The 23,739-nt window shown below is 43.0% G+C and overlaps 1 protein-coding gene across 6 annotated transcripts in view; it reads right to left on the reverse strand.

Annotated features, from left to right (window-relative positions):
* Nucleotides 1-23,739, reverse strand: part of magi2a (membrane associated guanylate kinase, WW and PDZ domain containing 2a) — a 228,380-nt gene that overhangs the window by 39,228 nt on the left and 165,413 nt on the right. For all 6 annotated transcript variants that reach the window (XM_079335271.1, XM_079335274.1, XM_079335273.1 and 3 more), the window contains 4 exons: nucleotides 20,989-21,068; nucleotides 5,120-5,177; nucleotides 3,905-4,026; nucleotides 1,207-1,389 (listed from right to left, as the gene is read on the reverse strand). In XM_079335271.1, the coding sequence (XP_079191397.1) occupies nucleotides 1,207-1,389; nucleotides 3,905-4,026; nucleotides 5,120-5,177; nucleotides 20,989-21,068 (443 nt within the window). The remainder of the gene's footprint in view (nucleotides 1-1,206; nucleotides 1,390-3,904; nucleotides 4,027-5,119; nucleotides 5,178-20,988; nucleotides 21,069-23,739) is intronic.

The following is a 23,739-nucleotide window of genomic DNA, read 5'->3' on the forward strand; positions in this document are numbered from 1 at the left end:
TGTGAGAGGGATTTGTCAGTTATTTCTGGGGGAAGAATACATGAAAGATGGAGGGGAACACTAAGAGAATGAGAGAGGAGGGGGATGAGACACCCAAAATGTTTTATAGGCTGTATTGTCAGGACGAGCTTTATTAGTCATCAAGCAATCTATTTTAGACTGCTGCACCAAAACATTTAAGAAAAACACCACTATATGACTAAATGCTCTGAGAGAAGTCTCTTAACAAAGCTACTATGTAAAAGAAGAATTCAAAAGTGTTTTGTTGTTTTATTCAGAGCAAACCTCACCGACTAGCTGACTTTACATATGATAAATGACCTCTCTAAGCTCCACATTTTCTCCAACGTATACCGATGGAAGCATCATTGCATGCTGAGAGTCCTGAAAAAACATCCAGCTCCATTCCCTTGACCTTTAATACAGCTGGCCTGTCCCAGTGTGTGTGTGTGTGTGTGTGTGTGTGTGTGTGTGTGTGTGTGTGTGTGTGTGTGTGTGTGTGCGCGCATGTGAGCTGCAGTTCCACTCCCATGTGGCCACAGACAGGAGTTATGGTCCTCATAAAGTCCTCTTTATGATAAATGGATGGAACAAATCTCTGCACTATGTGCACACACTTATACACACGCATGAAGCTGCACAGGGCTGGTATAGCAAGTTGCACCTGCACACACAATGTATGCATGTGCCATATGCCACGTGCATTTTAAAAAAAGGGTTCTACATATATGCTGTCCATGCTGCTATGAATTTGTCTCTCGACACTGCAGTGAAAAAATGAAAATGGAAAAATCAGGACCTTGAAAAGTAGTGCTTATGTGTGTGGTTATGAATGGACCAGAAACAGCAGTAACCAAACTCCTAAGAAATGTTTTTTTATGACATTTGCAGTTATTTCGTTTGTCCTCTATACTTAAAAAAAAAAAAAAAAAAAAAAAGGTTTTGCCTTTTAAGTAACCCTATGATGAGATGCCTGCAAGCCACTCTTCATGAGAAATATCGTCATAAAAAAAAAAAGCAATTAAAGTTTCTTTGAGTGGCTTTTTAGTTTTCATCGATTGAGCTACAAGTGAAGGATTTTCATTTGCCCCTGTGTTTTCTCTTGTGACTCTGTGTTACTTTCATGCTGGCAGGTGCCTAAAGAAACTTTCTGGATAAATAAAAGTAATTAAATGTTTTTTTTTTGTGAGTCTGCCTGAGGCTTACCTGTGGCCATCTTCCCATCAGCTGCGGCAGGCCCATCAGGGATAACGCTCTTGACCTGGAGGAACTCGTCGGGCTCGTCGCCCCCGATAATAGTGAAGCCGAACCCCATGTTGCTCTTTTGGAGAGATGTGGACAGGAAACTGCCTTTTAGCTGTGTGGGGTCCCGAGTGAACAGCGGCTTCTCTATAAAAGGAAATAAAACAACTCAAATTAAGCAAACATCAAAGCTAATTCTGCACAGGCTTTCAGCAAACATTTTGAAGGATCATAAAGCTGGTGCAGGGGGTGATGCTCGCAGGGTGGGGACATGGGTAAAGCTTTTCCAGGAAAACAAGTGTGTAGCCACAGGAACACTGGCAGGGTTTGATGTTAATTTGGTCAGAGGTGCGTTTGTGGTGCTCAAGGATGCAGGTGCTGTTCAACGGTATATCTCTCGTGCAAGGTAAAACTCCAATCTCCCTCCTGCTACACGCAAATGTGCTACATTTATATCCACTTCTCTCCTCCCATGCTGGGGTCTGGTGGGCAGAACGGGTGCAGAGAGCATCAGTTGTGCAGGTCTTCAGTTCCATCCCAAGCGGTAGAAATTCGGCAGATGACATGCTGTCAATCAGGGAAAAGTCTGAAGAGAAGATGTTCAACAGGGTTAGGGAAGAAGAGGGAGATCTCTGGAAGAGGGAATTCTGGGAGATGTCGGCAGGAGGGAGAGCTGCAGGAGGGGCTCCTTGTGCAGGAATGAGAGGAATCGAAGCCAACAAGCTTAGTCACACTTTACAAAGTCTCCAATCTTTCCACCTAGCCAGGGAAATGAGACGTGGCTAGCGTGCTAGTTTACATTCATTGTTTGCCATCGCTGGCCCAGACACATACTCGGTGATTACACTCTTTGCCTGCTTACGCCAGCCAATAAGACATGTCATGGTACACGCTCGTCACATAAATCCCTCGGCTGCCTCGAGGGAGAAGCTTGCTTTGCGAGCCTGCATGCTTACTGTAAGTCAAATGAGCGCGGGGCAGCCATGAGAGCAGCAGTCAGCCTCCTTTGCGTCTCTCTTGGCCTACTTACTGACAAAGTGCCACAGGGAGACGGGGCTGCAGACAGGCTGCTCTAGTACCACAGCGCAGGCGGAGGTGTGAAGTGGTTGCTGCTGCTGGTTGTGGTGTTGGTATTGGTGTGGGCACATGTTCATCCGCCGAGTCAGAACACGCCGCAGTGGGGAGACGTTGGCGGAGGAGGATGTAGTGTAAGAAGCCGCCCTGCGACCCTGAGTGGGCGAGCGGGAGAGGTCGCCGAGGCTGTGGCAGCGCTCGGGAACGGGGCCCACCTGAACGAGGGGGGAACGGGGAGGTCGAGGGAGGGTGGAACAGGGCCTGGCATCCTCCACTGGCATCAAAAGTTTGGAGGGAGAAAAATAAAACAAAGGAGAAGAAGGGAGGAAGAGGAGGAGAGAGAGAGTCTCACAGGAGTGTACACAGAGTGTAACCACGGAGACAGGCTCCCAACTCGTGGACTACTACGTTACTATGGCAACAAACCTCCACTTCACCAGTCCAGACAGTTTTTTTTTATTCTAGTAGAGCTTTCTACTGCTGCTGGAGAGGTGGCACTGGAATCAGGCAGCAACATACCAGTCGTTAAAAAAAACAGTGAATCACATTTAAACCCACATGTTCACTATTTATACAACCGACACGTGTTTTTATCAGACTCTTCGCAACGCTGCTGCTCCTCCTGCTGTTTGACAGACGTTTTTTTTTAGTAAACAGACAAACAGTTGCACGAGTCATTTTTAACAAGAAAAAAAAAATGCTGCAACCCCTTTGTGCATGTTCCCATAGCAACCCGAGCAACATATGCGCATGAATTCTCTTCTTAAGTAGAGAGAGTGAAGTTTTTTATTCCCACTATTTTCATCTGAGATTGTTTTTTTTTAAATGTTTGTGTGTAAAGATGTGAAAACTGCGTTAAAGTGCGACATGATGCTGTTAATACATGGACGTCCTTTCAGTGTTGTCACCCATCGGCTTCTGAAGCAGACCGTTGAAGACTTTTGCCGGTGGCCGCCATATTGGAAATGCTGTCTCAAACAAACTTTGGGTCAACCCAGCAACGGGCAAAGAAGCGGGCATTAAGCCTCCTGACAAACAGCCACATCAGGCCGGCCAGTCAATCAGATCAGCTATGCCCTTAAATAAATCATAACGAGTCTTTGTACCAGGCGTGTTTATTCTACTGTCATAGTCGACATTTAATGGGTGTTATCTGGACTTCAAGGTCTTTTTTTAAGCCCGCCCCAAGTGGACACCTTGAGGAACGGCACATCCACGTTGGCTCCATTTTTCAATACTATTTTTTTTGGTTCATTATTTATGATTTTATTGTTGTTACAGTTACGGTCTTACTTTTTGAAAGCACTTTGTGAGCTCACTTTATGAAAGGTGCTATACGAAATAAACTGATTTCCTACAACAAATATGTCATCATTTCTTAATAGCTCAGATAAAAATGTAATAAAAAATGTCAACATTTGGTGCTGGTAACAGACAAAAACAGCTTAAAAACACTACATACATGGTTTTGAGAGGCATTCACTTCATCTCTAAGGACATAAAGACAAAAAACTAAACATGACTACATACTCTTGTTGTAATAAATGAGTAGGCTGAGTCCACATGTTAGTATGTTAGGTGTTCTTACCTCTGTAGATGGTGGGAAGGGGCAGTGAGGACAGACCCTGGTTTTGCATCTGCTGCTGCTGCTGGAGTCTCCTTTTAGCCTCGAGGACGGGATTCTCAAACTGGGTCCTTCTGTTTATATGGCTGTTACGATAATAATGAAAGAAAAAAAAAAAAGGCACACGGGAAAGATTTCAGATTTCACTCTCCCCTTCTGCACTTAACTCAGCCACCCTCTCAGCAAAGATCAGATCTAAAATATTCTGGCACTACAGCAGCTATTGCTGTGATGATTAATTAAACGCTCGGTCCCCCACATTACGTAACGGAGCCGCAGAATGGCTTTGCTCTGTAAAAGAAAAAGAACAAACGGCTGAATCTGGGCTTTTTCGAACGGCATTCAGCTCTTCTTCTGCTGAGCTGAATTGTGTGAATCAGTGACTGGGAGGGAACCTACGAATGAAACACTGATTTTCTTTTAAAGTCCCACGTCGCTCTTAATTTAGTTTGAAAGTGGGGGAGATCGTCATTGGCTACAAATGCTGTAATTTTCCAGAGTGAAATAATTAGTCGTCATTAGATACTTGGCTCACCCTGCATTGTGCTCTCACATAAACACCATCTCCCCCTTCTGCTCTCCTTATCTTTTAATGGGCACCCAAGTATCACTGGTGCTAATTACAAAACAGCTTAACTTTATTTTACCACAGTTACATAATCTCAAGGTTTGGAGGCTTCTTTCTTTTGGGTGTAAAAGACGACAAAGCGAGACAATAACACATCGAGAGGGGAGTACAGCCTATTAGCTGTCAAGTGTCATTTTAGAGGTTTTCTTAAGCAAAGTCAAGCCGAATCACTCCCCGCTGTCTGTCTAAAAATAGATCCCACGCTGTGCCTTCGTCCCGAGGCGCAGTGAGCACCCAGCCAGAGAAATGACACCTCAGAGCAGGGAAGGGACACGCAGTTCAATAGAGGGGACAGTGGAGAGCAGAAGCTGTGGGTACGGGAGATAAAGAGAGACAGATCTCTGCTCATGAGCTGATCTACAGATGTGGATGCAGCGGGAGCAGCTCCAGCAAAAGAAGCACAAACAAACGTCTCCCCTCCTGCAAACAGACGAGACACAGACACAAGGAGCCACTGCGTCCTCGCTGCAGCACCAGATGAATACGACATACACAGCAGCGCTGAACATCAGAAGCAAGCAATTACATATTGAAGATGCACTCTGACTTACTCGACATAGTAGCTCCCGTAAATGGGGTCATCGATTTTCTCCCAGCCATAAGGAAGCTCTGCAAAAATAAATAAAAATAAATAAAGAACTTGCAGCAAATTATGGATCTGGCATGGTACAATAATGGAGCAGCATCATTTTAATGCAAGTAATGATTCTAGTTTCTCAGGTTTTCTTGCATGATTCAGCTCTCAGAAAAAAGGTCATTATTTTGTGTTATTTATTGGTTACAAGTCTGCTGGAACGATGCCCCATTAAGCTGCAGAGTCAGAGAGGTGAGTGACTCCATTAAAAGCTGATTAAAAGTTGTTTTTATGTGAAATGTTTTGCATTTCAGCAAATGTTCTACCTTACATGCAGACGTAAAGGCCTTTCACATTTGCAGAAAACTCGTGAAAACTCCTCGTATTTCCCCCCCCACACACGTCATAAAACATGCGTTTGATGTGGACGCAGTTGTGGGGTTACTTTATTGTTGGCCAACAAATGAACAGGATGAACCCGCTGTAACCTGCTGTGGAGGTCATCACCTGTGGACTCTAAGGAAAGATGATTTAATCCTATACACACACAATGATACACACACTAATATACTGCAGATGTGTGTGTGCGTGTGTGTGTGTGCGTGCTTGTTCCATCATGTTAGTATTTCTGTTGCGGTGTGTGATATTAAAACTCATGCTTCTCATTCGTAAATCTAAGACAAGCAAAGAATCAGAGATACTCAAGAGCAGTGATGACAGCTGAACAGACGCTCTGGTCAGTAGCTGGTCAATCAGTGCACTAATAGTGTCTAATGTCTTATGTGTCTAATGTGTCTAATTTTAGACCCACCTCAGTTACACCAGAAATCTCCCTGATGTCACTGAATCGTTAATTGAGAGAAATAAGTTTTCCAATTCAGCAGATTCAGATTCAGGATTTAAAGGGCGCTCTAACTACATTATTCAAAACAAAGCCGACTTCCTTCTTTGTACACTGACTAAGATCATGCACTGCAACTTCTTACACATGAAACACAAATATAATTGCATGTTAACATCTTTGTGACGGGATCCATGTACAGCATCGCTTCTGTAGGTAATTAGTAGGAACTTGTTGGTGCAATGAAATGTGGCGCAGAGGGACTGCTGATCTTTCTGTGCAGGCTCGGGAATATTTTCCTTTTTTTTTTTTTCATTAAAGTTGAATGGAGACGAGGCACGAGATGAAAACACGACTGTTTTTCGCAGCAGCTCGTCACAGTGACTGATTTAAAGAGACTACTTACTCTTTAAAGCTGCACATCAAATACATCTCTCTTCTATCAAAAAAGTTACTAAATAACATCAAATATTGATCAAGCTCAGGGGCTGAATTTGAAGGAGTGAAATATTGCTAACACTTAACAATGAGGAACAGACATTTTGCATAGTTAATGGACAATGAATGGGAAACTAAGCACGTAAGCAATGTGTCAATAGTTAGTACTTCTTCATCACATGTTCTAGAGTAGGTTATGATTATTTAACGGATAATAATGCTGGATAAACCACTCAAATTGTTGCATAGTTAATGATGCATTAACTACAACTTAACCTATTAGTTAATGGGTAGATGATGATCAATCCATAGTGCTTGTAAAACAAGGAACTAATGGTTAACCTAATGGTTTTAAAGTTACTTAATGGTTACTTAATGGTTTATTAATGGTTACTTAATGTTACTTAATGGTTAATTAATGGTTAATTAATGGTTAATAAATAGTTACTTAATGGATACTTAGTGGTTACTTAATGGTTAATGAATGGTTACTTAGTGGTTAGCTGGTAGAGTTCCCCTAATCATGAGCTACTCCAGAACATGTGATTCACTATCGCTGCTTTATTTAGTAGTTATCTAAACGTTAGTTTGTTTCCCACTAACTATGCACATTTTTTTGTACGTTATTGTGACGTGTTACCAAAATATTTATGCTGGGTTTCCTCTGCATGCTGTAAATGTGTAGAAACTCTGCATAGATTAACAGCTCAAACCCTGAGAGTGTTGGATCTTTACGTTATCAGCTGGATCATGTTTGTGTTTGTGTTCAACAGTTTAACTGCAAATGTTACAACACTAAATGCATTCACTGACAAACAGAACAAAACAGTCAATTACAGGATGGCGTGGGAAGAGTTTGACTGACACACGGAAAGACTGAATGTCAAAGCTTAGATTCAAGATGTCGTGTTTGCACTGAGAAAAATCTGCATATTTGTTCGATGACACCAAACAATGAGACTCCATTTGATTTGCTTTTCATCAGATCCTGAGGCAAGTTCCAAAGTAACACAGTTATACATCATATAACCATTTAATCAGCAGGATAATCAGGAAAAGCCTTTTTCCTGTCTCTCTTCTGGTTACATTACTTTTGATGAGAGATCATGGAACCGATCCCATCTTATAATATTGGGTCTGAAAATGACACAATTTACAAACTGGATATCGGACTGAAACATTTGAGCCTCTGAGTGACACTTAAATAATCTGAATGCAGCCCCGCCCGGTCCGTGTGAACAAAGAGCTGGGATCAACACACCCATTGGGGATTTGCTCTTTTCTATAAAAAAACACTACAAATAGTTATTAATATCAGCTATATGAACTTTTTAAACATTGCATATTTAACCTTTCAGTCCGGACCACAGCTGCAGACGAATAAAATCAACATAGAAACTGTAAATAACTTTGACATGGCATTTCCAAAGTGCCCTCCAACTTTTTCAAACACCCAGTTTGAAAGCAAAGTCAGAGGTTTTTTTTTTTTTGTGCTCCCTCAGCCTCTTCCTGCATGTGGACTGGACTGCTGCCTTTGTTCCACTGATCAAAGCTGATCTTCAAACCCCTGACACTCATCAGTCATACGGCCGTTTCAATGTTGCCCTCTCCTCTTTTTTCTTCGCCAACATCTCTTACAGAACGTCTTATCTTCAGAGTATTTCGAGACGGTGTCCTGTAGTTTGTAGGAGCGACTAGCATGTAAAGCCCATTTGTAAATAAAGAGAAGTGCTTTAGCATGATGGCGTGATCATTCAGTATGAGTTTGGGTACACAGTGTGAGAGGCTCCTGTTGAAGGAGCATCTGAGCTGAATGTAGCACGGACCTCGGGGACAGCGTGATCAGCTTGGCTTAGACTCAGACTAGCTTTGATTAGCGACAGTGTGAAAATAAATGTGGATGAGAGCAGAGATAAGAGAAGAGAAAATGTTTCCTCATCAGAGAGGGAAGCAACCCAAGTGAGCGCTAAAGAACCCGAGGACAACACGGCTGCAGCTTGTGAGAAAAACACACACAGACAGTTTCAAACCGTGTCCGGCTTTATCACAGGGCTGTGCTAAGTTCTCCGTTCTGATTGGTCAATTAAAGCATCCCAATAATTGGTATTTTTTCTTTTAAATGAGATCCCTGCCAAGAAGAAGAAGAAAAAAAAACATTCCACACGATGCAGTTCTGATTAAAGACTCTAGAGGGCTAAATTCACCATATCAACACTCAAAAAACACACATTATGAGATTCATGAAAAAAAGAAAATGCCAACAGACTGACAGTGGTGAGACTGAACGGTGTAGTGGTGATTTCTGCAGTCCTGTTTACTTCGTCTCCCTTCACCATTCATATATTCAGAGTTTGTGGGACTATTTTAAGCCATCTTTTCGACACCGCTAGACCCCACATCGTGTTCTGTTGAAGGTGTCTTTCATTAATTTTTATTTTCTTATTTTTATTGGGGTGTTTTTTCATACTTTATTAATCCCCAAGGGGGAAATTGTGGTTGTTGCTTTCATGTGCCATCTTCACTTCCCACGATGTCTGTGTCCGAGCCTGCAGCTTTTTGTCTCTTTTGTTCCTCGACTATTCAAATTGAAATCATCAAATTTACCCGACTTTTTAAAACGATCAGTGTCTGCGTTACTGACCACGGTCTGTAACAGAGAAATATTTGACCCCCAGAATTCTGTAATTGACCAATGAGAATCGAGTACTCGACACAAACATGTTACAGTCCATGATCACACATTATTTATGATACATTCCTTGAACTGCAATCCTTTTATGTCCTCCCACTCAGAGTGCACGTATCAAAACAACGCTCGTGCATGTGCCATATGCTGCTCTGAACCCTGCCCCCATCCCCTCCAAGCACACGATTAAACTTTCAGCAAGACACACTGGGGTTTTTTTTTTTTTTGCCAAACTCTGCACATGAAAATGTATATTTACCACACAGACACACACACACAGTTTTGAGTGATATAATCGAGTGCTTCCAGCAGGTTGACAGCCCATGGGAATCCTTCTTGTGAACAGTGCAGCATTTCTTCGCCCCATCTCCACTCATTAAATATGAAAGAGAGTGTTTCATGTTCTCACCTTTACTGGGCGCCACACACAAATGCACATACACTCACATTGTGTTACTTACTTTACACACACACACTACCTCTCTTGGTGATTCTGCACAGCGGCGCACACACACACACACACGTTCTGTATAGAGAAGATCAAAGGGCTGTCGTGTAGCTCAGGAGCCTTCCAATAAAAAGCTTTTCTATCACAACGTCCAGCAGAAGAGCTGAAGGAAGCCAGAAAATGTGTCTGCTTTAAAGAGAGAGGGGAAGAAGGGAAGATGGAGTCCACTAACAAAGCGGAAAAAACAACATGAAAAGATGATCCTGGAAGGTTAAGACATTAAATCGGCATGTAAGCAATGAGATGATCAGATGGTTTACAAACAAGAACACAAGAGTGAAAGAAAAACGTGCTCCTGTTTCTTGCAGAGTTGCACTTGTCTACCTGAAGCCAGGCGTTTAAAGGGAAAGTGCAGCAATTTCACTTTCAGAGTTACACTAAAGACTGATACTTTGACTCTGCGCTCGAGCTCAGCAAAAAAAAGCCTCCTTCCACAACAGCTGTATCCAAAGTTAGATAACACGCCTACAAGCTCAAAGCTCATTAGCCCCACAGCTAATGTTAGCTCCAGCTCATCCCCGGCCCGACTCGCTTTAAATCTCCTTGTTTCTGCAATATTGATGTTGTTCTCTGTCCTTCACCGATGCAACTTTTCCATGTAAATAAAACTGTCAGTGCTTGGACTCCCTCACTGTCTCCCGTCACTAATAAGTTCTCCCACAGAGCGCTCCGACAAGCCTGGAGCATTTCTGTAAAAAAAAAGCCTTTGTGTTTTTGACTTCGTATCATTGATGTATCTGTTGTAGTCTTTGTTTCGCTGAAGTCGTCCTCTGACTCTTCTCCACAGCCACTGGTTTTACATGTGATCACTGTTCTCTGATGGTTACTCCGATAGCTTGGTGGGCCGCTCTCCAGCAGAAGCTACAGGTTGACTTTAAGGTGATCTAACACACACAATGAAAAGCTTTTTCTTTCACTGATCACTGTGCTGATAAACGCTGAACTTCGGTGGACTGTCTCCTCACTCTGCTCTTTTGTTTAGCCCCTCTGAGTGCCGTCTATAACCTCTCCATCGGCAGCCTGCAGTGGAGCGCTTTGCTCCTCAGGACAAGGATACAGAGAGTCAGTGTGTGTGAGTGTGTGAGTGTGAGTGTGTGTGCCACATAAAGCCACACTGCTTATTGATACCACGCTGCATTCGTCCAGGAAGGAAATGTCAAGCCGGTGTGAAATTCCCAGGTATGGCAGCTCTTCCTGGAGGAGCCCTGAAACGAAGGGGGGGGAAAGTGTCTGCGACCCCTCGTCATGCTTCGGACTCCGTCCTGCAGTCACAGGTGGAGGGCCGCTTACTGCCAGCAGGAGGCATCCTGACTTCTTTGCCACATTTTCTTTCCTCCTGTGCAGCTCAACCTCATCCATCTCTCTTTCTTCTTCTTCGTTTCATCTCTACTCTGGCTATTTTTGAAACCTCTGTTTCCTGCCCTTCTTTCCTTTATGCGTTCTTTTATTCTTGCAGAAAGCACCTCCAGCCCTTTTGTAGACACCAAAAATGTAATTTCTTTTCTGTTGGATCCTGCACTTTTTCATTTTCAATCTACCTTCGAATGCAGCACACATTCAAGAACTACCTCCGCTTGATTCATTATTGGAAATGTCTTCTGGTCAATATGGGCATAAAATCCACTCTCCAAGGTGTCTGCTCTAAAAACACTAAATTGGCGTCAGGCTCGGGTGAAATAAACAATATCAAGATTTCCAAACGAATGAAAGGAGTTCAGAATTGTTGTCCTGTGGTTGTGAGAAGTGGATCAGACTCCTACAGAGCCCATTGTTTACCAGCAGAGTCCAACCTTATTATCCAAACCTCACACTGAAAGCTGAGCCCGAAAACTCTGAAAGAAGTTCAAAAAATGGCCTCAAACTTGGGAACTTTCTTCATGAAATGTCTGTAAATGATCAATTATATAAAACATAATGCATAAAAACTGCTATTTGGAAAGAGTGTCATGTCATTAATACTTAAAAGATGTAAATACACTTTGCTGACATCAGCTGCAAACTTTTTTATCTTCAACACTTTGGAGGAAACGCAGATTTATTATTTCCTTTCTGATGAAGTCTCAGTAGAATATCCCACATAAACTCATCACTTAATAGCGTCAACCACAGTTTATTATTGCACTCCTATATTAGAGTCCGACTCATAATGGAGAGCGTAATAAGCTGCTGAGTTCGACAAAATCTAAACAAATAAAGTGAAATATTACATCTGCATCGTGTTGGTGAAAAAGACGATGTTTAATATCTCCGGCTCGCTTCCATCTGATCGTGTTTGCGCGGAGCCGTTACGAACATAAAGCCTCGCCAGATGAGATGAAGTGTTTTAGTTCAGCTGTGTTTCTCGAGCGGGGGGACACACAAACCTTCTGCCTGCCTGCTCACCTGAACATGAACACAGGCCGGACCACCTGTGAAGTCCATTTCCAACATGTTCAAGGTGATAAATAGCGGTCTTTGCAGGAAAAATGAAGCCATTTATTTGAAGATTATCCGGGGCTGCAGGTCCGCTGGGGTGATCTGCAGAGATTCTAAAGAGGTGGAAACCGAAGCTAACCTTCTGATCCCTCAAATGCTATCGTGTTGATTCTGCGTGCTATTTGAACCTTAGAGTCTGAAGACAACAACACTGATTAGTGTTAGTCACATTTTAGTCAGTTAGGCTATAGTCCTCCAAGGGGACAGCCTGGGTTCAAGTCCGGCCTGTGGCTCCTGGTTTCCTACTCTATCCACTGTCCTATCGAATAACAGCATTCTCTCGTCTCCGTCATGGAACTACGGTTGTCCTATTTTTCTAAAGGAAATGATCAGTGTGAAAAAGCAGCTGAAATCCTCAATCGTTTAATCCTTGTTACGATCGTTATTATCAGGAGCCACGACTAACCCCTGAAAGGGACTGATTGTGACGTCGCGTCATCTTTTCCGGGGACTCGAAAGTGCCGATAAACGGGCTTCATTTCTCCTGATGATTCATAAAGTTGACTCCCCTCTCCCGTCGACAGGAGGAAACAGCTCCCCTACTTTGTGTAATGATTATAACAAAACCTGTCTGTCACAATCAGAAGTGCAATCAACAAAGCCGTAAAAAGAAAAACAAGGCTTCTTGCTCCGTGGGATGCTAACCGGTCTGTCAGATGTAATTTTATTTTAGAGCCGTGCTGAGCTTGTTGATGGATAAATATTATGTAGCAGAAGAAAAAAGGGAAAAGATGGACAAAAACTAAAAGTCACATTTTACAACCTTTGCAATGACTTTCCATTAGAAGAGTAGACACTAGTACATTAAAAGGGGCGGCAGGAGCTCGGTACTGAGGGACTTGGGTGGGGGTCTGGAGGGTCCATGACTCAAGTCCTGATGTGGACCATAATATGGACCGGTTGGTCTGGTGGCTGGAGAGGTGCCAGGATATTTCCCGAGCACTGCCAAGGTACCCTTGAACAAGGCATTGAACCTCCAACCGCTCTGGTGAGCTCCCTGCGTGGTAGTGTGTAGCAGCCTGTGTCTCTGATGCGTCCCATTTCCCCCCCCGGAAATGGGACGCCTCACCCTACTGGACTGTGCAAACTGGATTTTTGTCAGAGGCCTCAAGACAGCTTGTCCGGATAGAACTGACTGTGCCCTGGGACGACGGCATTATGGAGGCTTCTGAAAGGAAGCTGGCGAAGCACCAGGGACTTCTGGAGGATTGACGGACACACTGCCATCCGGTGGAGGCAGACTGCAGAGGCTTTGCATGCCGCTCTCTCCACAGAGTCTGCACCCTTCTGGGCACGAGAGGGCCGCTGAGGAGAAGAGCCACCAGGACGGCAAACAGACTCAGCAGAGAGAGCGTGCAGGTGGCTGTGGATGAAACTCATGTGGGAACAATATGAACGCCTCGTGCTACAGGGAAATTTGGCTAAATAGTCTGTCGAAGCCTTAAAAAATCTGGACTTTTTTTTAAACTTAAGACGAAGGGGGAAGTCTGGCCAAGAACGGTCTCGCTTCAACAATGCAATCAACAAGCTAACAACACCTGAGGAGAAGTTATAAGCTCAGCGATAATGATCTTTTTAGAGTCATTAAACTGCACATGCTTTGACAGCCTTTAAGATGCACTTAGATTTACTCTGATTTTCACCTCGCAGACCAGCTGACAACCACCTGGAGTACATTTTCTTTCCATTAGGAAGATATTCTTGATTCGAGTCTTTAAGAAGATAATTTAAACGCCGATACATCTTTTCAGTGACAGGAAAAGTCAATGCTCCGACAACAAATCAGTGAATTGCGTCACTCGCTGGCAACAGAAGCCTCCTCTGGTGTATCATGCTCCATTTCAATGAGCTCCTGTTTATTCCACAACATGGGTTTTTTTTTTTGTGCTCCTGTTAAATGCACCTGCGCGGTCTGAGAAATGCATGTCCTCATATTCCCTCTACCGCAAAGTCCCCAAAGTCCCTGTCTCGGTGCGAGCAGACAATAGCTAAGCTGCGGAATAAAAAAAAAAAAAAGTCGAACTCAGAAGCTTGTAGCTTATCAGGACGTTCCAGGGACAGAACGAGACGTATTGAACTGTGACCTGGCACTTATTCTCTCCTCGTTCTCCTCCCAAGGTCTGCGTTATTTGGCACGCTCTATTTGGAAAAAAAACGACCAGCTGCACAGGACAACACACACACACACACACACACACACACACACACACACACACTTTCCCCTCTGCGGTGTTCCTGGAGTAAAAGTTCAGCTCTCGCCCACAGTGTCAGGATCGGAGCAGAGAAAGGGTGACTTCATCAGACCCTTTTGTTAAGATGTTAAAAAAAAGGATATTTATGCAAAGTGGTTTGTTTTATAACAGCCTCGTGTTGATTAGATAAAATTATGCATTAAGGTTAATTACATTTTTCTAATTCTAACTCAATTAGAGTCGAATTGGGGCGAATTGGGGCCTGCTGTGTAAAAAAATAAACAACACTGACGCGCGTTTCTGCTTGATGTCAATCTGTTTGGTAGAGATGGGCGTAATCATCCATCTTCTGATGAATGTGCTGCTGTTGTTAAAGAGTTGGACCAATTTTATTGATCAGTAAATAAAGAGAAGGTTGATTTCGGTGATGGACTTTTTTTTGCTTTGAGAGGTCATCGAGAGGCCTCAGTGTTTGTTTCATAACCCGTCAAAAAGTCCTCACTGTAGCTTTAACTCGGTTTATCAGAGGGATGCGGTTCAAGAACGCGACGCGTTCGATAGCAGCTAATTCAGCATGCACACGTCACACACCTGCCACACCGCCTTTTGAATCCTCCTTTCAATGTGCAGGCCTCAGGCGTGCTCTGCTGGGGATGTTTCTCAAAATACACCCATCAATCAAACGGCAGACAGCTTCTCCTGCCCCTCCCCTCGCCAGCACTTTGTCGCTCTGCTGCAGCAGGAGTCTCAAGGTGAAGGAGGGCGCTGCGCCTCTCCCTCGATAATAACTCACCTGTAGGACTGCTCACACACCAACGCGAGAGGGGGGAAACTTAATGCATCTGGCAGAAATCACAAAATCTATCTCTAAGGCCCAGGCTAAAGGGACAACGGAGGGGACGGGAGAGGTGACATTTACGAAGCGGGAGGAGCTTTGCTTTCGGACGTGAATGATAAAGTAACAGAAAAACACAAATCTCACACACTTTTTTTAAACCCCGGGGTGTGAGGGAAGAAATGAAAAATGAGTCGAAGATGAAGCCCTACTATTTCCCTCAGAGAGAGGACGGAGTGTGACCTCGATGCCAGCCTGGGAGAGACGATAATAACTTTGTCTCTCTGCCTGTGAAGTTCCTCACACCAGCAGAATGTAATTATACGTCGAGGTTTTGAGCTCTCTGTTTTCATGAGTGCGGCCTGCTGGGACACACAGAGGCGGGAAACAAAGACGCCACTCTAAGGCGATTAAAAACCTCCAAAACCTGAGCAACATCAAAGTCTTAATCCTTCTCTGCTTCATATGTACATCAGGTGTTGTCTGATGAAACAAGTCGAAAGACTTACTAAAAATGATTACCGTTCTGCCCTTCTTAAAATCACTTATCATCATGATGAGGCTCGTCACCTACTTTTTCAAACCCGAGTTAAAAAACAAACAAAAAACAGGCTGAATAAGTAAAGAAGTAAACGAGACCACAGCGGGCCTGTTTCGTTTTTTTCTTTATTTTCTCCCAGCCAACAAATATTTGGCAGCAAGAAGGGGGAAAAAAAAAATCAACTTTAAACAGAGTAAGGGGGAATAAAAAGAAAACAAAGGGTTTCTAAAAAAAAAAAAAAAAAAAAAGGCTTGGCCTACTTCTTTTCATCTGACAAAATAAAAAAAAGGGAAAACGGGAGGAGAGGAGGGAGGAAACAAGGGGACAAAGGTGGATCCAGAGGCAGAGGGAGGAGGTGAGAAAGATGGAGGCAGGAGGAGAGAGCGAGGGAGAGATGTTTGAGTGAGTTATGTAACGACACGACGACTGTGATGTCAGCCGCTCCGTCTTCAGCGGAGACGACGCTCCTTTGAAGAGGCGAGATCGAGCGCGCTAAACCGTACACGCATTGCTCCGCGTATTTTGACAGAATCTGGTTGTTTGTGTTGCAACCGACTTTTAAGTTGAGAGGGAACAAGCTGTGTTTACTGGCAGTGAAACGTTGACTCAAGTTATGCACTGAGATACAACTTTTTTTTTTTTTTTTGTGACTTTATACCTCCGGACTAAAATAGTGTAAGTCAGGAGGAAGAGTACAGTTTTAATGCCAATTCATTTAATCAACAGATTAACAACCGTGTACGTTCTGACACAGTAAATCTGAAGCTCGATCCAAAGGCATCTGGACTTCGTTGAAGATTTTAAAGATGTTCCGCCTCTCCTCCGAAAGGATTCTTCGCTTCTAAACTATCTGAACGGAGTTAGAAATGTAAGCCTCCGTGGATCATTAGCTAACGATAACGGATCAAGGACTCGTTAACATAGTTTACCAGTTGTTACCACCTCAGCTCCGTCCACCACATATTGTAGTTTAGAACTGAAGAAGCCTTTCGGAGGAGAAAAGATCTTCAACCAGTCCAGTTGCCTTTGGATCAAGCTTCCAATTGATCCTAACCTAGATGACTGAGAACCTACACACACGTTATGAAACAGTAATCTGGATTAATTAAACCTGGTGTTCAGACCAGGTCAAATAAAACCCCCTCAACCCTCTAAAGCAGAATACCAATTTAACAAGTTCAATACTAGTAATGAACTCCAATGACACAAGCTTACACACAGAGAGTTCTGCATAATGAACACTGTTAAGAGATGATTAGACTTAATTACAACCATGGCCTTCATTTCATTGTCATGTCTATCTGTAATAATAACCTCACACTCAGATCAAGTGCAAAGAACTACAAACTCAGAGGCATCTCTTTCAAGACACCCAACAGGGAAATGAATAGTGGGAACATTTTTTTGTTCAGATCAGCTTCCTGTTTGTATTTTGACTCATCAAACGTGCAGCAGTCGTGTGAAAATGTTTACAGGTGTTAAGAAAACAACACAGAATAATGTACATAAAATGCATTAAAAAAAAAAGGAACCAGCATTACTGTTAATATAGCTGCTAATATTCCTGATGTAATGTTTTTCCGCTATTGCAGGATCAGATTTTTTGGGATGCGTTTAGTGGTTTAAGTAAAGGCTCTTCCCCACAGCTTGCTTTTAGTGTGCATCTGTGTTTCCGCCGATACTCAAAGTCCCACTTAATACTCCTGCTCTCCTCCTCTTCGCCTGTTGTCCCGTCACAGCTCAGAGACTCCACCCTGCAATCCTGTTAGCGCTTATCAGAGCATGGCTGGGGTCCAAAACACGAACACACACTTCTACCTTCTCCACCGATCAATACCGAATTTACAGAGGCAGCTTTTCCCTCCCTAACTGAGCTCAGCTCTCAGGGGTGGCTGCTACCGACAGCCTGGGGACGGTCGGAGTGAACAACACACCTCTCACACGGCTGCTTACACACTTCAAATGGGAGGACACTTCTATTACTGACAGTCAAAAATAGGCACACTCTAAACTGCAGCGCAAATATACATGCAGACAAAACACACTGACAGACCGGCAGACTAACGTTATTTACGTGACTAACACAGCCCTTACATTTCTATGACAATGAGAGCTTTCAAATAAGACTCAACAGACACTTTGACTTCAACGCTAGTATCAACATGTTATGCTTCTGCAAAACTTTGTAAAAAATGCTTATTTCTCAAATGTTCACTGCCGTTGTTTGACCATGTTAGCATGCTTACATTATCTTATTCGTTTAGCACATAAGTACAAAAGACATTTATTTTTAGAAAAATAACATTCTCAAATGATATCCATGCTAGCAGCTCTTGAGTTAAATCACATTAACATGCTAATACCTATGCTGCGTTTGGCATGTGCATTCTTTATCATGTCATCTATCTTAGCTTACCATACTAGCATAATGTTTGCTAATTAGAACTTACCGCAAGCTACAACTGCGGCTAATTGGAATCTCTTTGCATTTATTTCTGCGCTCGTCAGACTAATACAATTGTGACCTGATGTTGTTGGTGGCAAGCCTCATAAGGTTTAATTTTCCCCCCTTCAAAAATCTGATCAAAAATAGGGAAAAACAACGAAATGGATAACCCAAATCTAAATGAGTATGTTAGCATGCTAACATTCGACTTAAACAGTACTTAAAAAAGAAAGAGAAGAGTAACTATCTAATGCAAACCAACAGCAATGCTAGTAGCTCTTGAGACAGAATTGCTATCAGTGTAATGCTAAAATCAACACGTTTATAACTTGTTGGTTTTAGCATGTATAATCTTCATCATGTTATCTATCTTAGCTTAGTATATCAGTATTAAATATTTTGCTAATTAGACAAATTACAACTTAGGCTAATTGGAGATGTCATTGGGAGTTATTGGTTAATATATAAACTTTTAAAATTGTAACCTGTCGTCGGTAAAGGCAAACCATAATAGCAAACAGACAAAAAACAGTGAAAAGATGATAGAACCTGAAAGCACCAGTGAACCCATGAAGAACTTAGTCCAATGCAGACCAATCACTCAAGACACCCTGATTAAAACTATCTGTTGGCCCAACAATTGTAACTTGGTTTCAGACCTGCAACCGCTGTTAAGCTCTACTTTCCTTTCCAAAAAGGACTAACTGGATTAATCCCCCAACCAGATCAATAACAATCCTCACAAATATCAGCACATCTCCTCTTGTGGGGCGTCCTCTGTGGATAAATCGGATTGGAAGTGCTGGAGATAAAAGCCGAATCACATTCTCACTAATTCCTCACAGGCGTCTTTGGCTTTGTGTCATTTCATCATCTTGGAGATCTATCTCCCTTTCAAGTCCAAAGACCGAGGGGGAAAGCGGGTGATTCAGTGACTACGCACAAGGTTTTTTGAATAAAATGCATAATCAAGAAAGTAATTCTTTCGGAGAGATAAAACAGGCGATGTGTCAACAGGAAACAGTCCCTTTGTTTAATGCCAACACACACCGTGCAAATGTTTTCAAACCAGGTGCCGATGTTCTCACTCTATCTTTGTGCAGTCAAACACGATCTGCAAATACTTTTTGACATTTGTCTTATCCTGCTCGAGGTTGTAAACGTGTGCAGGAATACTGCTAATCCACGAACCATCAAGGGAGCAGATCGCAAATACTGAATTTTGAAGACTTTGGCATTCTTACACCTTTCACTATTGGAATTTAATTTACTCTTGAATAGCTGATCTGTGTACACACATCAATCCACAACCATCATACTGCCTTGACTAAAAATGTCCCGACTGTATAAGTAAGCATGCTGCTATGAAGGTAATGAAAATGTTACCAAATGACTGGCAGGTAAAATGTATAAAATTCAACGATGTTAAACTGTTCATTCTGAGGGTAACGTGGTTTGACAAAAGATAGTCCACAACACATGCTAATATCAAGTACAGCAGCACACTTTGGACTATCTGAATACTTCTTATGACTTCAATACCTTGAATTATCATTACCGTTTATTAATAAATGCAGCTAGCAGAACAATTGTATTGAAGCACTTTTACACATGAAGGAATGCTGTACTCAGCCAGTGGTCCAGCAGTGCTGATATCCAGTACAACAGCACTTTCTCCTGCTTATTAGCACAAAATGCTGAAGATGCTGCCATGTTAGTACTTAGAGCAATAAATAAGCAACATTTTCCACAGGGCATCTTGAACGTCTGTGCCAAATCTCAAGTCAAACTCTCCTGAAATTGCTGACGAGTTCAACATTTTGGCAGTCCATCAGATCCCTGTTGTGATGCATCAGTCTGGATTAAAGTGGTGATGTTGTCAAATATGTACAGTAACAGCAAAAAAGCAGTTCCGTTGAGCACTATTGGATCGAGAAGCACGATCACATTTTGTAAAATTAAGAATAAATCCAAATCGATTGATCATAAAAACAACCGTTTGTGGCAGGGCCTACTCACCGCAGTGTCCTAAAGTCCAACAAAACTCACACAATGCTGGTTAAGCAAAAAGTCAATGGAAGCACAGCGCGACCCCAGGAGTCGTCTTGTTTGTCTGTCTGCATGTGAGTGCGTCTGAGTGTATTTTTAGAGAAACTCTATCCTCGTGGTTACGTGTTTACCAGGAGCACTGACAAACACAAACGTCTCCACCTTCCCCGTCGTGAACACACACACACCAAAAAAAACCCCCCCACCTCACACAGTCACACATTCAAATAACCATTTCTCATTCGTTGTCTCCGTCCATCTCCCAATCCGGTCCTCCTCCTCAGCTCCTCTGCCTATAACTCAGGCGATAAATCTCACACATAAAGAAAAGACGAATGGGGATGAGTGCAGGGAAGGTGACGGCGAAAGAGATAGATGACACACTCGAAAAATAAATGTACGCTCGTCTATAAACGCACGCCGCATTGACATTCATCCTTCTCCTTTCTTCTTCGGTGTGTTTTCGCAGTGTGTGTGGGCGGGTGAAGGACACACCACATCTCTCTCTCAGCTGAGAATAAAGAAGTCTTTGTAACCTCCAAGTCTCTCTGGACCTGGGCTTTAAACACATGTATCAAGAGGCTTCCTATCCACAGAAAGAGACACACACACACCAACACTGTCGCCATAAAACTCCGAAAAAAATATGCTCTTAAATCAGAAATTGTTCCTTCAGTGGACTTAAACTCAATTAGATCATCATTAAATCTGCAGGGAAGGCTTGAATCTTGGAAATTAAAGCTGCAGGGAAGTTGTGTTGTTAAGATGTAAGGCGAACGGAGAACAAAATAATCACAAAGAAGGAAAAATAGAAAGAGAAAGACTCAGCACTCACCATCCTCTTTGCATTCCTCGGGCGGCTTTGCCTTCTTGGCTAGCCTCGGGTCCAGCCACGATGTCGTCTTGGTGTTGTGGCTGTAAAGAGACGAAAGGAAAAGAGAGAGAGAGTGAGAGGGAGTGTGATAGATGGCGAGAGAGAGGAGACTTGGCAGAAAGAGAGAAGGAGGTTGGTGGATTCTTAATTCAGCCGGAGAATCATTTCAGAGAGGAAAGATGAGACTCCCTCGTGTGCCAACCCTCTGAAAAGGTGACGAGAAAGAAAAAGGGGGGGTAGAAAAAGCTTGAGGTTAACAAAATGGCAATCAATACTTTTAATTGGCTTACTAAGCAGGCAGAGGGGGAGAAGGAAGAGGAGGAGCAGGAGGAAGAAGGGGGTGAGTGAGGGGAACAGCTGTAGGTTTGGCAGATTCATCCACAGCCCCCGGGGCACAGAGCTGGATCCAGATCAGATATGATGGCGTGTCCGGGAAACTCGGAGCGTCTCTTCAACTCGTCTGAAGCTCAGGAGCCACAATGGCCTCCCTTTCATGATGACAGTAAGGAGGGGAGGGGGTGGGAGGGGGATTGTATTCAAAGTGCCTACAGTAGAAAAGCAGGAAGATGAAGGAAGAAGAAGCAGCAAAGAGGCTTCCTTGTGTCTTTTTTCTTTTCAGTACTTTCAACTCGGGCTTTTGTCTCAAAGGGAAATGATTTTGTACTTGAGAATTAAAGACACAGCGCACCAATGATAAGATGAACAACAACATGGAAAATTCACATTTTGGTTAAATAAATGTTTAAAAGACGTCTATGGCGACTGGTTGGTGACTGTGATCAGGCTTCACCAACTATTTGTTGTGCTGCTGACCGTCTTGGCCAGGACACTTTTATAAATGCGATTGTTAATCTCAGTAAAGTTCTCCTGGAATCCAAATTCCAGAGTGAGACGTTCATGATTAAAAGAGACATTTTAGAAAAAACAAATGACCCACTATGTTTTTTGGCACCCAGTACAAATACAGTATGTACTGTAAGTGTTGATATGGATTCTGTAGTGTAAACAGATCCTGCGTAAAAATGTTGAATCTGGAGGCCAAGAATGGATTTTGATATCAGAAGTATTCAAAGATTTAAGTAGTTTTGCCCACTTGCGTTTTATCAGGCGTTGGCTGTAAGCTGGAAGACCGCCCGTGTGGGGAGCGATAAGAGTCGGGTTGTATAATCCAGGATCCCCTCTGTGGGCTTCTAACAACCATGAAGTTCTTCAAACAGACATCTGCATGCAAAGTGCAGCTAACAATGCACTCTTACACATGACTTCTCAACACCAACTCACCGCTTCCGTTCTACAGGAAGTCGGAGCGACGTCAATGCAGAGGCACAAGAAGTTAACGGCATTAAACTCCTTTATCACAACTGACAACAAGAAGCACTGATCCACAGATGATAGCAATGAGTTTGGAGATTTGTTGATATGGCTGCTGTACACAGGTCAAGATATTTGAGTCTGGAACAAAATGGTAAATTTAGGGTTTAGGGATGCCGACTGTGTGTAATCTGCTGACATAGATGCAGCTATAATCGGTGTGAAGGATTCAGACAAGTCTCGTTCAAAGTGCCGTCTCAAATACAAATATCACACTGAAGGCCTTTGAGGACATTTTAAGGATCCTCATGAATCATGATTTAAAGGTTAGTTAATGTTTGTTTACTCTGCTTTTGAGTCTTTCCACCAACTCATCCTCCCTCTCTTTCTCCTTCCCACTTTTGGACCTTTCCTTACCTCCTTCAAATCTTCCACTGCCATCTATTACTATTTATAGCTGAAACATCTATTACTATCTCCTTTTTCATGTACTCCCTCCTGTTTTCTCAACCCAAGCTATTTTTAATCACGATCACTTTCTTTCCCTTCCTCCTCCATCTCTTTGCTTCTCTTCCTCCCCTCAGCTGGCTCACTTCAAGGGCTGCAGGTAAACGGATTGATCTCGTATGGAGGCCAATCAAAGGCAAGCGCTCTCTTGGCAGAGGCTATCGCTTTGGCGCAGCATCACATACGCCCCGGACATTTTTTTGAAAAAATTTTTTTGAAGCTGCATATCAGCAGGCTAACTGCACTAGCTGTGTACTGTGCTTGATGGATGTGGGAGCGTGAGGTTTCTATGTTTAGTGGGAGGAGACGGACGCTGTGGAGGGAATTTAACGTCTGCTTCTTCGGCGAACAGACATGAAGAAGCAACATGTGCCTGGCTTGATGACAACTGCATCCCCGCCTACTTCGTTCTCAGTGTTGCTGCAGAGCTTCCGAGGGGTTTATGGTGCGTTCAGGCATGCTGGGATTCAATCAATACAGTATACAATATATACAAATGATATATTAATGCAATGAAACCTTTTGGTGAAAGCAGAGTAATATCTTCTTCTGGCTACAATGGTTGATGTTATACAAGAAATACAAGCATTCAGGTACAATTCCCATACCCCCACTAAGAAACACACAGGAAGTCTATTATATATTGTAAGAAAGACTCACCTCCACTGTTTTACTGCTGCTGTAAAACGCTAACAACTCCAGTGAATTAAACTTTAGGGCTTGTAAAACAGACTTCTGTGTAAGGAGGTACTTCTGGGGACCTCTGAAAGTCATTAAATCACCAAGCATCAATTACCGTCTGTGTGTGTATTTCTTTTTGTGTGTGTGTGTGTATTTCTGTGTGTATGTGTGTGTGTGTGTGGGGGGGGGGGGGTCAGTATCTGCTGGCTTCTG

Source organism: Symphodus melops (genome assembly GCF_947650265.1).
Source record: "Symphodus melops genome assembly, chromosome: 22".
Classification (NCBI taxonomy): Eukaryota; Metazoa; Chordata; class Actinopteri; order Labriformes; family Labridae; genus Symphodus; species Symphodus melops.